Source organism: Hemicordylus capensis, chromosome 1, assembly GCF_027244095.1.
Source record: "Hemicordylus capensis ecotype Gifberg chromosome 1, rHemCap1.1.pri, whole genome shotgun sequence".
Taxonomy (NCBI): domain Eukaryota; kingdom Metazoa; phylum Chordata; class Lepidosauria; order Squamata; family Cordylidae; genus Hemicordylus; species Hemicordylus capensis.
The window spans coordinates 421,807,858-421,826,577 of NC_069657.1; the positions used below are offsets into that span (position 1 = coordinate 421,807,858).

An 18,720-nucleotide genomic window follows, 5' to 3' on the forward strand; every position below is an offset into this window, starting at 1 on the left:
TCAATTTCAAGAAACATCTGAAATCATGGGATGTTTTTATTTCTCTCCCAAAACTCAAAAAAGGAGCTCTCTGCCTCATAATAGTGGCCAGCACTCTTGACATAGCTTAAGCCAAGGCACAAATGTTGGATTATGGCAGCTACAAACCAGCCATAGGTTGGGAGGGTGGATTTGCCATAGCAAGCAAGACTGTAAATCCATAAGAAAGTAAGATGATCCTTGCTGGACCAGGCCCTAGGCCTATTTAGTCCGGTATCCTGTTTCCCACAGTGGCACACCAGATACCTTTGGGAAGCCCACAAGCAGGAGATGAAGGCATTCCTCCTATCCCACTATTGCTCTCCTGCAACTGGTATTCAGAGGCCTCCTGGCTCTGTACCTAGAGATAGCCTACAGCCATCCAGACCAATGGCCAGTGATAGACCTGTCCTCCCAAGAACTTCTCTATAAGAACATAAAAAGAGACTTGCTGGATCAGGCCCAATCCAAAACTGGGACAAGCTATACATCCTTATGCTTCAACAATTTTTGGATCAGGGAGAAAGAATTTCCAGTTGCAAGCAAGAATGTATTAGCACTTTCAGAATGAAAGCTGTATCCACCAGCATATAATGTTGGCATATCAAAATAATGTGCTGAAGGTTCTGAAAACTGATATTGGCTCCTTGGGGTAGTCTAGTCAATGATACCAGAATCAGTCATATATGCTGTCAATTGATTATAGAAGGATTTTGTTTAAATTTTCTTTCTTGATGGCAAAAGGGGAAAAAACCACAATTAAAACATTTAAAGATTTAAATCAAAATGATTTTTTATCATTTTAATAAATATATATCAAGAAAAACTCACTTTACTACAACACCACCTTAGTATACAAGTACCTAAATAGCTAAGCTTAAAACATCAGATGTTTGACATACATTGAAAAAGAACAGATTTCCTATTTTCAACTGAATATAACACAAGGAAAATTAACTTTAAAAAAAAATTGGTCCATGTGGACAAATGACTAAATGATCCTACTCATACACTGTATGAATGAGACCTATATTTAATATTGATAGCAATAAAAAAAAAGTTTTTGTCTTGGAGAAATAAGGTAGGATAACTTTTTTTAAATGCCAATGTCTCTAACATTGATCATCCTCATGAATTTCCTAATTCTGGCATAAAAATGGGATAACCTTATGCAAATATATCTTTTGTGAATTGCAAGTTTTTGAAGATAACAACAGAAGGTATCAGTAAGAGATACATTGTGTAACTTCAAATTTGTGTTTTAAAATGCACATTGAGCTGAGGCACTGAAACCCTAAATGAAGTCATATATGGTCAAGGATCTGGTTCTGGAAAACTGATCATGTGCCATCTAAGACCTTGAGCTTACTACTTGGCATTATTTCCCCTTGTCTGTAGTGTGTGTGTTTGTGGGTGGGGGGCGGGCGGGCACATATTGAAAATTATAAAGTAGATTTCTTTTAAGAATACTTACCATGTACACCAGATAAAAGTTGGTAATTATCTGGTATAACGATAATAAGAACACAAGAACAGCCCTGCTGGATCAGGCCCAAGGCCCATCTAGTCCAGCATCCTGTTTCACACAGTGGCCTACCAGATGCCTCTGGGAAGCCCACAGGCAAGAGGTATGTGCATGCCCTCTCTCCTGCTCTTGCTCCTCTGCAACTGGTATTGAGAGGCATTGTGCCTCTGAGGCTGGAGATGGCCCACAGCCACCAAACTAGTAGCCATTGATAATGACGAATGGTAAGCGGATAATGATATCCAATTACCTCTGTATTTAGGAAGATATTAAACTTTTCTTGGTTGTCCTAATACTTTGGATGTCATCCAGTCCACTTGGATAAATTGAGTACCCTTGGGTCTGGTTCACACAGTTGTTTGAATCTAGGCGTAATGTGGGTTAATAACAACATTAGTGTGAGTGTGTGAACCCACGCCAAAGTAGGAATCTCAAATTCATCTCCAGCCATAAACCACCTTGGTATGGGGTTCAGTCACACTAATATTGGTAACTCACATTAAACCAAATTTGAAGAACTGTGTGAGCCAGGCCTTTGCAAAAGGGCCATTATACTGTGCATGTGTTTAATTCCATTGGGAGACAAATGGGGATCCTAGAGCTTTTATCATAATGAAGAGAAAAGATGTAAAAGAGGCTACAGGAAATCACTCTACCCCTTCTCCACATAAAGAAGAACAGTTGCTGCAAGTTATTTCAATACAACCTATGCATAACATGAAGCATAACATGGGTGGAGAGCTGGTCTTGTGGTAGCAAGCATGACTTGTCCCCTTAGCTAAGCAGGGTCTGCCCTGGTTGCATATGAATGGGAGACTAAACATGTGAGCACTGTAAGATATTCCCCTCAGGGGATGGAGCCGCTCTGGGAAGAGTAGAAGGTTCCAAGTTCTCTCCCTGGCTTCTTCAAGATAGGTCTGAGAAAAATTCCTCCCTGCAGCCTCAGAGAAGCCACTGCCAGTCTGGGTAGACAATACTGAGGTAGAGGGACCAATGGTCTGACTCAGTATATGGCAGCTTCCTATGTTCCTAAAGGAACAAGAAAGAAGTAGTAGGCATGTCCTTTGAAAATGAGGATGGAGGGAAGCTGCTTAGCCATCCTAGTGGACTATGAATGCCATAGAAAAGGGGGCCATAGAGCCATATTTTCCATCACTATACATACACCTACTGTTGAAAATCTCCTCCACTACAAATATAAAAGACAATGTAAAGGAATTGCTTTAAATCCATACCATTTTTAGCCCTTTTGACACCCTACAGCGAACTCTTGCCCATTTCACTACTAAAATAATGGTGGGGAAAACTTTTAAGTGTTGTCCAGTGCTAGGACTTAAGTTGATCTAGGGCTCAACAGGACTAAACCCTGGAATCTATTTTAATGTTCAGACCCAGCCCTGGAAAATGTGAACTACTTGTCAAGACAAAAGTGTTTCTGGGTATGTGCAGAGTGCCTTTCCTTGACCCCTGAGTATTCACAGCCAGTGCCCAAATATATTGTTAGAATGAGCAGCTTCTGGATCAGACACTGGCTGACATCCTGAGACTAACAATGCAATGGGAGAAGCAACGGTGATTCTGAAAAGTTCAACTAACTCAGTTTCACTGTTGGCTCAGAAGTGGGAGCAAATTTCAACCACCTCCTCTTCCCCAGGAAACGCTTTGTGCCACCTGAAAATAGGCTGTGCAACCCTCAGGATACATTTTCAGGTGAACCCAGAGGGCTTTCGAGGGAAGGGGAAGTCACTGAAATCCCCCCATATACACACTACTCTTCTGCAGAATTAATCTGGAACTCTTCAGAAGCACTGGTGTTACACCAGTGCTTTTCCCATTGCACTGGTGCTTTGTTAGTCAGAATGTCAGCCACTCAGACTTCTGGGACACCACAAGCCCTAAGGCACAAATTCTTCAATCATATGGTACCTTTCAAATGCCATTAATCACTCTAGTGCCCACAGGTTATAAACAGCCAAGACCACAAATGCATCTGTCCCTGTTCTTGTGTGGAAACACTTTCGATGCAGTTATTCTGACGGGGAAATCAAGATTTTATTTCTGAAATGAAAAGCCTTAGGGCTTGTGGTGTCCCAGAGGTCTGAGTGGCTGACGTTGCATTGTTAGTCTCAGGATGTCAGCCAGTGTCTGATCCAGAAGCTGCTCAGAGCAGCAGAAGTTCCAGTGAGTGACACGCTAGCCAGTACCCACCACTTCCTTCCAGGCTAGCTCCCTATCCCAGAGCTCTTGCCCAGCTTAACCCCACTTTGTAGCCAGGCCTTTAGCTGAGGTTAGAGGCGTGAGTGCGCCCGCAACCCAGCTGCCGGGATCATGTGTATGCCTGGGCTGCTTCCAGCCCGAGTGAACAGAGATGGGCACCTACAGCACCCATCTCCTGGGAGATCTCCCCAATGCTCCATGCTCATTGCACGGTGCATTGTGGGGATATGCAGAGGCTGGAATGTGTCATCTTGGCCTCCGGAGATCTGCACTGCTTGGCATAGCACAGATCATCTGGGAGTACAGCCTGCGCTCGAGGCAACATTTGTTTTATCGTTTTGGGGGGAGATAGGTGAAACCCTGCCTTCTCCACCACCCGCCCGGTAGGTCATGTGAATACCGTTATAGAGTCTGTAGGGGATCAATGACAAGCTTTGGAAAAGCGACTGCTGATCATTTGGGGATCTATGGTGACTGAAAGATAGGCTGGGTTCAGGTGAGAGGAAGTTCTTCATTCACCTTGAACAAAATTAATAGCATAATTCAGCCAAAATTAAGCATTTTGTCATTGTTGATAGTCCTGTTAATTTATGTCCTTCTCCCTAGGACTGAGCATAAATGTAAAGGGTTGTATTGTGTGCTTAACCATCTCATTGCTATCAGTGGCACTCAAACTTCAAGCCAGCTCCTGCCCAAAATGTGCATTTTAAAACGGAGACACTTGAAGCTGACCTTTTTTTTTTTTTACAATTAGAGATGATACCCCCTATTTTCTCCAAGATAATCTTTTTCTTAAAAAAAAAAAAGATTAAAACCCTTACATTCATTTCAGATAAAAATCTCATTACCACATCATTTATTAACATTGTGCTTTTTCCCCCAACATAAAAAACCCTAAAGTTATATGAAAACCCAGTACATGCTCTTTACAATTTTAAAGAGAGAAAATGATGTGAAACAGAGTAAAGTATAAAGCATGCCACTGGTTCATGAACTTCATTATACCAGAAAGAAAAAGGAAAAATCACAGCAACAGACAGTTGCCATAGAAATGTTCAAGCAGCTAATGCTTGTTTACAAGAGATGTCTCTCTATTGTTTCTTCTTCAATCCCTTCCTAAGGATGGCAAATCAAAAAGCAATTGAGCAAAAAGGAAGAATAGAGGCGTTTGAATAAGAAATCAAACTTAGTATTTCAAAGGATACAGGTTTCTAATAATATTTGATCCACCCTGTTATTATTATTTTTTTCCTGTTTAGGTTACATCCCTGCTGAAGCTCTGTTTTTTAAACTTAATTTTCACCCTGGAAAAATTAAGATAAAAAGTAAGGCACCAAAGAAACTCCGCCCTGTATAGCAATAAACCACCATAAGGCTTGTTCATTCTTGCAGCTTATTTGAAAACTGTACTTGTGCTGGAGCTGTGTGTGGTATTTTTGATTTAAATTTCCATAAAAAGGTGTTATTGCACCCTGCTGGGTTGGTTGAACCAGACACTTAAATATTTCTGAATAGTGTCAATACTAGATCATGATGTGGGTTTATTCCTCTTCAACTATATCCAGTCTTTCTCGCAGCAATTATTGTTGGACAAGAAGTATACCACCCCCTTTGCTGGTAATGATTTGTCTATCAAATATATAATTAATTGATAAGCATAAAGGAGATTCCTCTTGATTCATGTCTGGCTCCCCGAGGGGAGGATATGTGGGAAAGGTTTTGTTTTCTCCATCTGGTTTATTGGTTCTTTCAGGAACAAAAGCTAAAATAGACTTATACATCACAATTCAAATGTGCTCTTTATGAAGACTCCATATATTTATAAATAGTTCTGGGATGCAGACCATACATACACTTTGATGCAATCTGCTCTCCAATAATTAAAACTATCCACGAAGCTTGAGACATGATTGTATTGGTTGTATAAAACTATAAGAACATCCATTCGGAATGAAATGTTGTTTGAGAAATTCAACATGCTGTGCATGCTTCAGAATAATTGTGAAGATGGTTCATATTTTACTTCCTTTACTGCAACAAATTTTGCCACCTGGCAAGCATTCCCTTTTCCGTAAGGATTTCTTCCAATTCATGTTGTTCTTGTCACCACGCCCTGTCTCAAAATAATCATAATATTTGCTTTTACATTCAATGCCATGATCACTTTTCATAGGTTCCCAGTCCGAAACACGGTCTCGTTCCATTTCATGGGCTCCTTTCTCATTGCTTAATATTGTCTTGTCCTGGTTCCCATGTGGCCCAACATTAGTAATGAACATTTCATTGGCATGTATCTGATCATCACTCCTGTAAAGAGGGGTGCTGCTGACACTGTATTCTTCCTGTTGAGAACAACTTGGCAAAGATACTGAAGAGGAGGAGGAGGAAGAGGAGGAATTTCCAATTGCAGAATTAGTAGATAAGGGTAAACTTAAATAGTGGCTGCCACATTCTTGATAAAAGCAGCAGGTGTGGATCTTTTCACCGTCCTCTCTTGCCATCCGAAGGCGTTTCCTGTAGGGACAGTCATGAGACATGAACCACTCTTGGGCTGAAGTGCTGCCAAAAGAGCAAGCAGGGAAACACCAACTGTTTTGCATAATAATCTCCCCATGAATTCTCTTCATTAAATTGTTTATGAGAACAGATCTCCTTAGGTAGACCTCAGGGTCATCAATGAACTTCAGTTTTTCCAAAGACATATAAAGGATATGTGCCCGCTCCTCAAAGACAGAGATTGTCTGCAAACAAAAGACAAAAGAGACAAGAACAACAACGAAAAAAATATTAGTGGGACTGTGGTAAGTTGACCCAGAAGATGTTTGACCATCTGGCCATCATTTCATTTTGGTAAAGTTGTGCCCTAAAGTCAATGCCGACTCCTGGTGACCACAGAGCCCTATGGTTGTCTTTGGTAGAATACAGGAGGGGTTTACCATTGCCTCCTTCCGCACAGTGTGAGATGATGCCTTTTAGCACTTTCCAATATTGCTGCTGCCCAATATAGGAGTTTCCCATATTCTGGGAAACACACCAGCGGGGATTCGAACCAGCAACCTCTTGCTCGCTAAGTAAGTCATTTCCCCGCTGCACTATAGCTATGTATATAATTGTTTGTTTGTTTCATTCATTCACTCACGCATTCACACACACACACACACACACACACACACACACACACACACTCATTTATTTATTTGAAATATTTATATTCCACCCCTTCAGCACACTGCTACTCAAAGTGTCCTACAATGAAAGAATACTGAAAAGGCATAAAATCCACAATAAAAGACTAAAACAAATAAACCATAATAAAACACAATAAATGACATAAGCAGATAATATAAGCTATGCACAAGACAAACCAGCAAAATCACCATACACTTTTGAAGCCCCATCAGCTCTTCCAAACCCATCAAATGGTCAGGTGGCTTGCTCTCTAGTATGGTCGTGCTTACTACAGCAAGACTTTCTGCATTTAAGAAAGCTAGACAGTAGCCAAAGTCTAGCAGAAACCAGGACAGGAATATTTATTCTTTTCATGCCATTACAACTGTCTTTGTGAGTCAAGTGGTGTCACAGTGTCAAAGAAAACAACCACCACCACCAAGGATGGCATAATTGTAGAGGTTCAGCCTTAATTCAGCAGGATTTCTTAGGAGGCTTGCAGGAAAACACATGAACTGGGTCAATGTTAAGGAATATAGAGAAGTCCCTCATCACTGAAAATCTAGGTTAAGATAACTGCCTTCTTTCCTTAACTAGCTTTATGGTTTATAACACAGATTTCCCAAGAAGCCACTCCCAATTCTGAAATGAACTTGCGGTCATTTGGCACTTCTTTTTAATTCCTGCCACTTGGAGCTGTGATGTCACTTCCTGTTTGCTCAAGCCATTTCTGCCTTTCCTTTACTATTTGTGCAAAGTAAAGAAAGAAGCAGCTTTAAAACATAGAAAGCAATGCCACTTCTTTCTGTAATCAGCAGATTCAGAAAAAGAAGTACCCAGAGAATTTCTCCAGGTTCAGAAGACCCGCTGAAGTGGGAGTGAAGGTTCCCGGTCCATAAATTTGGCCTTGACACAATTGCCTCCTTTGTGCCTTCTTTCACAGGCTTGTATAGGCTGGAACATAAGCAAATATTGTGTGAGATGCTCCTTTTTACGTCCAGCTTTTTTTCCCCTTCTCTTGCCCCTGGTGGCCACAAAACTTTGGCAGAGAAGGAAAATCTTTCTTATGAAGAACAGGGAAACTTTCCAATTTCACACAAACATGCAGTCTCTCTCAAAGTAGTGCAGTAGACCTTCCCTCTAGGCAAAACTTCTGTGCTGAAGATTTTGACGCACTTGTGCCTTTTAACGATTTGAGGTCTTTTTATGTGTCCTTTTAAAAAACATAATTCACTGTTAATTCTCTCTCTCTCTCTCTCTCTCTCTCTCTCTCTCTCTCTCTCTCTATATATATATATATATATAAACTATGGAAAAGAAGAAAACAAAATGACACAGGATTAAACAATTAGTTGAAACAGTCCGTATTTTTAAAGTTCTTGTTTACAATAAATTCATGTTTCTATACAACAAGCCCATTGTATAGACTGTGTGGTTAAAGCAATTTAAAAGGGACATAATCTTTCACCTCAAGGTCTCTAGTTCAGTTGCCATCACTGTTTTCTGTAACTGGAAACTGATAAATATCTGCAGACTGCTCTGTGCTTTCTGTGAAACTATCTACTGGTCTCTTTCCAGTTCCCAGTGGAAAACTATCTCCCTCTTTAAAATCACCATCACATTTGGCAATCTTACTTAGCAAAAAGGTCATGGTACAAATGAACCTTGGCATCGGACTTATTCCCCTGGGCTTAAAGCTTGATTTTCCAGATGTCCACATATGGGAATCTTGCAATGTTCTAATATATTATCTCTATTATTACAGGCTGAGGGGAAAATCTCAGTCACAAGAACTATTAAAGTGGTATTTTCTCCCCAAGCACTAATTTCATGGGGGGGGGGGAAGAGAGAACAAATGAATGAATGAAAATAAAAAATAGATAAGATACGTATCTATCTTATTTTGCAAGTATTCAGCAAAATAGTGTAGTATTCATGCTGAAATCTATTATGATTCAGAAAGTACAAGTCTTATCTTTAATGGGAGCATTCTTCAGGACTACAACCGCAGAGTAGCACTTTCAAGTATGTTCAGTTCCAATTTATCCATGCTGTGCTACTCCATAAAACTGCTTTTAGGGACCCACACAGCTCTGATTGGCGTTTTTGTTATTAATTCACCCTCAAACAGTAAAACCACAGCCAATGCAGCCAGGAATAGCAGATAACTAAATTATGTTATGATTTATTTTATTTGTTACTTTGGACTGTTCCTTTATAAGTAAGTCTAGGGAAACCTGCATAGTACAGCTCCCCCTTTGTAGAGATTCTTCTTCTGTCTTACACAAATTCACAATGAATGCAATAATAGTTTCTGAATAATACAAGGTGAATAGAACCGAAAGGTAGTTTGTAACAAAATGGTGAATAGCACAGCCTCTTCATATTATAGCTGCTTCCCTCATAAATACAATGTTAAATAAGTCTTATGTTTGTTTAAATTAGACTTTATTCCAGGAACAACTCAATTTTCTCCTCCTTTCCCTCCCTTTTCTTTCTGACTCCACCCCCCACAATCTCTACAGGATCCTCACTGGGACAAACCTCTAATCAACAAAACATAAAGATAGATAGATAGATAGATAGATAGATAGATAGATAGATAGATAACAACAGTCTTACAGAGTGAAATGTAGTTTATAATAGTAAATAGTAGTAATTATTATTATTTATATAGTATTTATATTGTGCTTTTCTCAGGTATTCAACATGCTTCACAAACATTATCTATCACAAGGATTGTTTCCCAGCCAGAACAGACAGTGGCATTTTGAAAATCATGCCCAAGTTCTCCTGCCTAAGGCTCAAAGTGGCTTACAGTCTCACAGACACATCGTTCAACACAATTAAAAGACAACAACAATCTGTTATAGGAGAGAAGAACATAAACGTTACCACAGCAAATAACAACCATAATCCTTCTGAACCAGACTTTCTATGGATTCTCAGGGCCTTCTCAGTTGTTGCCCCCAGGCTGTGGAACTCACTTGCAGCTGCTCCCTCTCCCAGGCTTTAGGAGGGAAGTGAAGACTGCCCTTTTTATTCAGGCTTTCAGCCAATGCGTTACCCCTTCTCTAAATTGTTAAGCTGCATTTATTCTATTTTTTATGTTGCTTTGTTGAAATTTTATTATTTTTATCTTGTCAACCACCCTGGGGACTTAGAACATAGGGTGGTATATAAATATGAACAAACAAACAAATAAATACATGGCTATGAAGGAGGAACAGCTTTGTACCTCGTTGGAGAGGCCACTCAAGAACAGGGAATGGTTTTCTCTGTTATGTGAGCCCCTAGGCTGTGAAGGTATGTGCAAGTACCTTGCATTTCCCAGAAGCAAGCTGGCAACCAGTGTAATTACTCTCTGTTGCATGCACCATCTAAATGTCGTGCAGAGTGTGCGTGCCATGGGCAGCCTTGGCATGCACTCTATCTATCTATCTATCTATCTATCTATCTATCTATCTATCTAACGCATTTGTATACCGCCCAAAGTGCAAGTCTCTTAGTTCAGCAGGAATCGTGTTCCAAAGCCTCAGGGCGGCAATGAAGAAAGCCCGTCCCTGAGTAGCTGCCAGATGAGCCAGATGACCTCAATGGGCGGTGTGGTTCATAACAAAGAAGACATCTCTTAAATACCCAGGGCCCAAGCTGTTTAGGGCTTTATAGGTTATAACCTAAACCCTGTATTTTGCCCAGAAACGTATTGGCAACCAGTGTAGATCTTTTAAGAGAAGAATGATATGGTCTCTCCGAGATGACCTAGAAACCAACCTGGCTGCCACATTCTGGAGCAGCAGTAGCTTCCAGACTATGTACAAAGGCAGCCCCACATAGAGCGCATTGAAGTAGTCAAGTCTGGAGGTGTCCAGCATATGTTCTGAGGTCATTTATCTCTAGAAACGGACACAGCTGGCGCATCAGCCAAAGCTGATAAAAGGCACCTCTGGCCACTGCCTCAACCTGGGATACCAGGGAGAGGTTTGTGTCCAGAAGCATACCCAGACTGTGTACCTGTGTACCAGACTGTGTACCTGTTCCTTCTGGGGAAGTGTGACCTCATCTAGAACTGGCAGATCAAAATCATCTCCCAAGTTCTAAACCCCGCACAATAAGTACCTCTGTCTTATCTGGTTTCAGCCTCAGCTTGTTACCTCTCATCCAACCCATCACTGCCTCCAGCAAGGCATTTAGGGAGGTTATGCCTTCTCCTGATGTTGCTGACATGGAGAAAAAGATTTGGGTGCCATAAGTAGATAACACCCTGCAACAAATCTCCTGATGATCTCTCCCAGCGGTTTCATATAGATATTAAACATCAGAGACAATACGGAGCCCTGAGAGACACCATACCAAAGTTCAGTTTTTGAGGAACAATAATCCCCGAGGGACACCATCTGGAATCTGCCCGAGAGGTAAGAGTGGAACCACTGCAAAGCAGTGCCTCCCACCCCCAACCCCCTCAGATGCTCCAGAAGGATACTATGGTCGATAGTATCGAAAGCCGCTGAGAGGTCCAAAAGGACCAACAGAGTCAACTTCCTTTGTCAATTCCCAATTGGAGATCATCCATCATGCCAACCAAGGAAGTCTCCACCCCATAGCCCACTCGAAAGCCAGTCTGAAATGGGTCTAGATAATAAGTTTCATCCAAGACTCCCTGGAGTTGGGAGGCCACCACCCTCTCAATTACCTTGCCCAGCCACGGAAGGCTGGAGACAGGCTCAACTCTGAGACAGTTGCTAAACTCTGAGGAATCCAAGACAGGCTTCTTCAGAAGTGGTCTAATAATTGCCTCCTTAAGGCAAGGAGGCATCTGCCCTCCCTCAGAGAAGCATTTATGATCTCTTCCAGGCCTTCTACAACAACCCCACTGCCAGATAGTATTAGCCATGTCGGGCAAGGGTCAAGAGAACAGGTGGTAGGCCACATCGCTCCAATGCAGATTATTAGGTGATGCACAAAGTAAGGAGCATTTAAGTTTTATAAACTGAGTCAGATCATTGATTCATATAGTTTGGTATTGTTTACACTGACTGGCCGCAACTCTCCAAGGATTCAGGAAGGAGTCTCTACCACTCCTACCTGGAGATACCAGGGAGTGAACCCAGCATTTTCTGCATGCAAAGCAGATGCTCTACCAGTGATCTAGGGCCCCATCCCCTAAGGGGAATATCTTACAGCTCTCATATGTAGTCACCCATCCAAATGCAAACCAAGGTGAACCCTACTTAGCAAAGGAGACAATTCATGCTCACTGCTGCAAGACCAGCTTTCCTTCCCTAAAGTTTTCTTGGTTTTTGATGGAGAATCGCTTTAGGGAAAGGGTTTTCAGCAGCTTGTGCACAGGAATGGTAACATCTAAAAGGGTCCTCAGTAATTCTTATGATAAACCCATAAGGCAGGCTATTATCAATGTCTCCTCATTATTGTCATGGCTCAGACTTCTGACTCAGAAGAGTCAGAGCAGGAACGGGAGGATTCGCCTGCTAGTGAGGGCTCAAAGGCACAGCAACAGGATTTGGCAGGGAGACCAGACTCTGGAGCTGAAGATTTGGAACAGCTGCCAGACATGAATCCTGAGGAGAAGGCGGCTGGGATTTCACATGTCTTGAGAAGACGTCTCAAGAGGAAAGCTCAGTGAGAGTCACGCAGGCGCAGGAGATCACAAGAGAGGAAGCCGAAGTGCTGACTCAGGGAAGCCTGATTGGCTGCTGGTTCTCTTGAGCCATATATATTTAGCAGTCTGTTAATTGCTCAGATGCTGTTAGCAACCTTCGCTGACTGCAGACCGTGTGCTACTTTGTATTCCCAACTTTTCCAAGTTCCAGTTTGCCCTTGTTTGTGCTTTCCTGCTTTGTTCCATTAATTCCTTGTTCTGGTGTCCTTCGTTCTTTTCATTCCTTGCTCTGTGTTTTCTTTTCAGTTATTACTCAGTAATTGTTAGACGGGGGTACCTAGTTCAGTTCAGGGGATTTGATTCATTTATTATTTTCTTTGTGAGCCTTTTGTTTTCCTTTGTGCAGCTTTGCTGCTACTTTCTGTTAACTCACAGAGGGAGTGCTGAAGGGGGTTGTAAATCCTGTTGGGTTAGCTGAGCTAACAGATTTATGACAATTATATATGGAATGGGGAAGCTGAGGGTGAGGACAATGGATTGGTTGAGACTAGCCATGGTTGAACTGAGACTTGAATTGGGATGTCTGACTCACAGTTCAGCATCTTCAGACCTTTGCGGATGCTACCACCTCACCTCTGGACACATTGAGAAAGAGAACACACTTTCTCCCCAATCATACCCACACAATGATTAAACGTAGTGCCTGAACCCACGCGAAGTGCCACATTAATTTGGATGTGGGGTTCTCCTTACCCTGGATCTTTTACTCAATTTGGCACCCCCAAAGGTAGCATCCCCCAAACCCACCCCACACAGCAGATTTTGGGGGTACCATGAAAGGATAACAAATTTTCAATAATTTTGTTAACGGTATCATTTCTGTCAGCTGTCCTGTTTCTGCCAATCCAGAGAGATTGACTCGCTCTCTCATCTCACTGGCCAGAAGGGGAGCTATCTGTCAGGGTTTGAGTGGCATAAGCAGGTTCTGAGCAAGAAAACCTGGGCCCCTGGGGAGGAGACCACTAAGAAGCTATTTCACAATAGCTAAGAACTATTGCACCAACAGCCATCAGGCAGTTTTGTAGTGGCCCCAGCTCCTCCCAGATAGGGCTGAGGATGGAAAGCTTTGGACTGTCAAGTGGGTATTGTGTGTCCCTGGTTCTGGGCTTCAGGCTAAGCCTATCATCACCTCTGCTCCTGAGGTCTTGGGGGTGGTAGTGAAGAGCTGACATGATGAGGAAAATTACCCAAAACAGTCCCACTGAAATTAAAAAGACAAGTTCCACAATGTGGAATATAACTTATCCATATAATTTCAATGGGAGATAATTTCAATGGGATTCAAAATGAATAATTTCCCTCATCACTGCCAGCCAAGGATCTGAAGCTGGGGCAGGTGGTCCGGTCAGAGGGTATTAGTCTTCCTAGTCTTGCTGCTTATCTGGTTAGGGAGGGCTTCTTCTGAGATGGCAGCCTCCGAATGTCCAGCAGGTAGTTCTGATAGTCCCAGTTTCAGCTGGGGTCAGCAGCTGGCTCCTGGTCTTGGTCCTCCTCCTGCTCTGAGGAAGTCTCTGTTTGGCGGTTCAAACCCGTTAACCCAGGCAGATCCTGACACCGCCAGTTGGTAGGAAATCATTTGGACTCTCTATCCTGGGCACCAAACTATATCTGGCCATCCATGTTTTACCTGCTAGAGAACATGTATTAGAGTGTATGGCTTCAATAAGAGACATTAAAATAACCATGGGATTCTCTGGGCTCATATATAACCTTTTACGCAGGGGAACAGGCAACCAGCATGAAGGAAGTGTGCTCCTGATCTCGGTGTGCATAGGAATATGGGGAGAGGGCAGGGTTAACATTCAAACAAGCACAAAATGTCTGAGCAGTGAGCTGGAAGTGCCCAGACACTTCCCAGAGAACAACTGTTCATCGTAGACCTTTTCTCACTTACTAACATAGGCAAAATATCTTAGTTTCTTCTTGCTGAATGTAGTAATAAAGCAAAATGACAACTATTTTCAGTACAATTGTCAAAAAAGAGATATAACATTTTTTTAAAAAAACTCCAATTCTTATAGGAACAGCTGGATTATTCGCATAACCTGGCGGACTATTTTCAATTTCAAGCAAGCGTGACTTCATATCAGCAACACTTGATAATTATTGCTTTGAACACTTACTTTAGATGTACAGCTGCTAAGCGGTGAAGGGAAATCCTCTTCTTCCACATATTTCCTTTTAAAGTATGTAATCTTGGATGTTGCTATAGGATTTGAAATTCCTCTGTGGTGGGATCCTGCGGAAAATAAATTATATATGACAAGTGACATGTGGTCTCCTTGAGGTTTCCCAAAGAAAATACTTATCCTTTGCCCTCTCACTACATCAGAACTCTGCTGCATATTTCTATATATGTTTATAGTTTTAAGCAAAACAAAATCTAATTTAACATAGCTCGTGCGAAAAATACTGTGGGCAGTGGAGGATTCTCCTACAAAGCAGATGAGGGAATGACTGTTTATTTAAGCATAGCTGCAACATCAGCTTAAGCAGTCTGCATATTTGAGTTTAGGAAAGCATTTGTTCCACATGTCCAACCCATTTTTTAATCACAACATTCATCACTGCACTCCATACGAGCTTAAGGAATTAGTAGTTAGTAGAACTTATTAGGACTAATTCCGTTCAATACATTAGTAGTCAATATTAGCTGCTCAAGATCCACAACTTTTCTGAAACTATGCTTGGTGAAATTAAAGCTAACACTAACACAGGCAGATATTTTTGGTAATTAAAATGTGTCTTTTTATTTTTATTTTTCTACTGCTACATGCTGTTTCATAGCACATGCTGCTGCTTTCTTGGGAAAGATAATAAAAAATAGTAGGTGCTCTCCAAATTCTTTGGGAGGAATGATTAATGCACTGGGTTAAATGGGCTGTTGCCTGTGGAAGTATACTTTCAAGGAAGTATATCCTGCTGAACTTAGTAAGACTTACTTGTGAGTAGACATGGGTAAGATTGGGCTGAGTGTCTCAAGTGCCACACCACTTCCCCCACCCGCCGCTGCCTAACCAAATTTCATGTTTCTTAATAACAGCTAGAAAGTAAAATACACTTGAACCACTCGCCTTATAAGAACAAATACTGGGCTTATGGGAAAACTCAATCCTATTTCTAATTCATATATCAAATCTTAATAATTTTATATAATAACCAACTTGGGATGATGCTTCTTAAGTTCAGCAGAAAGGAAATGATTTGGAACAGGTAGCCAAAAATGTAATTACTTTTAGCTCTTTGGAGACCAATGGATATTGTAATCTAGTCTGGGTCATAGCATTCTAATCAGACCATATGCTACCAGAGAGAGTAAAATTTTAATTATTGCCTAGCATTTAATATGGCCACCTGTTTGGAGTTTTATTAAATTTAAAGTGTTAATTTAAACCACTAGTAAATGATAGAAAAGGCAAACTGGGTGGTATAAGTTTTCCTTTGAGCCAGGGCTAACCAGGTCTTAAGCCCCCAAACTTTGTTCTGAGCATGGGGCTCAGCCCTGAAACTCGGGGCTCTTTCTTCCTTGCTAAAATAAACATGCCACAGTGGCTCTTGTAGCAGCTAACAGGCAAAATGTTAAAACATTTTATAACCATCAACCGCATGAAAACCACACAATCATAAGAAATCAGTATCAAGCTAATCCTTAATTACTATTAGGGGCATTATATCTCATTAATTTATTATTATTATTATTATTATTATTATTATTATTATTCCTCTGCTCACCCCTCCCCATTTCCCTACCCTTTCTCTTTTATCTCCCTTGTGTTGTTTTCTAAATCTTCTCATAGTTTATAAAAGAAAAATGAGACAGTTATGATTACCAGTGTAGCTCTATCAATACGTAATTTAGAAACAACTCATAATAGTTTTGAACTACCATTACAAGATGAAACGGTTGAACAAACATATGTATCAGCTAGTAAAAGAATACTGTGTCCAAGGGTTCTACTAGGATAAAAAAGGACCTTGCATCTCTTCTAAAGAAAAGCATTCCAAAGTATAATACAACAAGAGGTACCTTTAACAAGGTTTTGGATACCTCCCACCACACACAAACTGAATCACCACAATAGGCCCCCCCACACATCTGGATACATAAGAGCCAGTGCTTCGTTTCTGGAACAAGAAGCTCTGTGCATTAGTTCATACCTGCTGGGTGCCATGTCCTCTTCCCTGGAATGCCTGGAGTTGTCACTTGCAAAGTAAGTGATTAAACTCAGATGGGTAATGGGACTCATGGACACTCACTGGTGAGGGAAGGGCACCTTGTTTGTACTAAGAGACTAGTTCTCACAAACAGCAGATAAATTAGTGAATTCGTGTCTGGGCTGTACCACTCCACACAGCAGGCGGGGGCTCACATACTGTAACTGAATGCTCTTGGGAGAAGGTGAGGCTAAAACCCTTTGCCCTTGGTGGTGGGGCTGTGGTCCTGTATTAAAACAGCTGCTTTGCACACAGAAGATTCCAGGTTCAATCCCTGGCATTTCCAGGCAGAACGGGGAAAGACTCCTGTCTAAAGCCCTGAAGAGTCACTGCCAGTCAGCGTAGACAATATTGAGCTAGATGCACCAATGTTTTGTATGAGGCAGTGCTCTCTGCACCCTGACATCTAGTCCTCTAAGTGAAGAGATGTTTGTTTCTTATAGTATAGAGAAGCAGTCGGTATTGTGAGCCTACATGGGCAGTTTGAGGTGGTGCGCTCCAGACACAGGTTCAGGGATGTGTCCGAACCATGGTTTGAAGTGCAGTTCGAGAACGTTTATTTATTGATTTATTTGATTTCTATACCGCCCTTCCAAAAATGGCTCAGGGTGGGTTACACAGAAAAATAATAAATAAATAAGATGGATCCCTGTCCCCCAAGGGTTCACGATCTGAAAAGAAACATAAGACAGACACCAGCAACAATCACTGGAGGTACTCAGTGCTGGGGGTGGATGGGGCCAGTTACTCTCCTCCTGCTAAATAAAGAGAATCACCACATTAAAAGGTGCCTCTTTGCCAAGTTAGCAGGGGACTAAGTTTAGTGACATTAAAAGGGGGACTTTAAGAAAAAGGAGAGCAGGTCCTTACCTGCTCTCTGCCAGCCCTTCCGGCTTCCTGCTGGGGCAGCGTGGGAACCAAAAAGCCCCGCACGCCATCAGCGCACACATCGCATCCGCACATGCGTGGGCACCATGTGTGTGCTGACAGCACGCGGGGCTTTTTGGTTCCTGTGAGCCACGGTTCATGCCCATCCCTACACAGATTTATTTATTTATTATTTTTATTTCTTTTTTACATTTATATCCCGCTCTTCCTCCAAGGAGCCCAGAGCGGTGTATTACATACTTGAGTTTCTCCTCACAACAACCCTGTGAAGTAGGTTAGGCTGAGAGAGAAGTGACTGGCCCAGAGTCACCCAGCAAGTTTCATGACTGAAAGGAGATTTGAACTCGGGTCTCCCTGGTCCTAGTCCAGCACTCTAACCACTACACCACTCTGGCTCGTTTACCATCTCATCTGCTGTTGCTGGGAACTAGATCTCCTTCTTACTTCATATGTTCCAGGGTTGTGCTGTACCACAAAAAACAAGAGCCTGGCAAGCACTAACTCAACCTAATCCTTGAAAAAGGATGATCTTGAATGCTCAGGATACCTCTTTTTCTCTTCTTTTCTTTTTCAGAACTGGCTAGCAAAGTTCTCCCAGGGACTTGATTTGAGCCAGCTATTTTTCCTGCCAGGGTTCAGTGGAATTCTAACAAAGAAGTTTTTTGAGCAGGTAGTTGAAAGTCCCTTTTTAGATAACCACTGATAGTCCTTGAGGCAATTTGAGTGGTTAAGAGATATTCCTGAACAAAAACAAGCTTCAACCCTGACACCTCTACATTAGGAACAGCAGCAGCCCCACTTCTGGTGGCCACTAGCTGCAGCAGCTGCAGTAGAACCTCCATGTACAGAAACAGTATACCTCAAAGTATCAAATTCTGAAATTTTCCTCAACAGCAAGGAAGGAGTATTGGCGTTGCCTTTGCCCACTGCTTATTAGCTTCCAGAAGCGTCTGGGTTACAGGATACTAGACAAGATGGACCTTTCGGCTGATGCACGATTCCTCTGCTC

The 18,720-nt window shown here is 41.8% G+C and overlaps 1 protein-coding gene across 3 annotated transcripts in view; it reads right to left on the reverse strand.

The window, feature by feature from the left end:
• Positions 1–785: 785 nt before the first annotated feature.
• Positions 786–18,720, reverse strand: part of SERTAD4 (SERTA domain containing 4) — a 40,114-nt gene continuing 22,179 nt past the window's right edge. For all 3 annotated transcript variants that reach the window (XM_053310581.1, XM_053310591.1, XM_053310570.1), the window contains exons 3-4: positions 14,732–14,847; positions 786–6,501 (exon numbers count right to left, since the gene is read on the reverse strand). In XM_053310581.1, the coding sequence (XP_053166556.1) occupies positions 5,773–6,501; positions 14,732–14,847 (845 nt within the window). In that variant the 3' untranslated portion in view covers positions 786–5,772. The remainder of the gene's footprint in view (positions 6,502–14,731; positions 14,848–18,720) is intronic.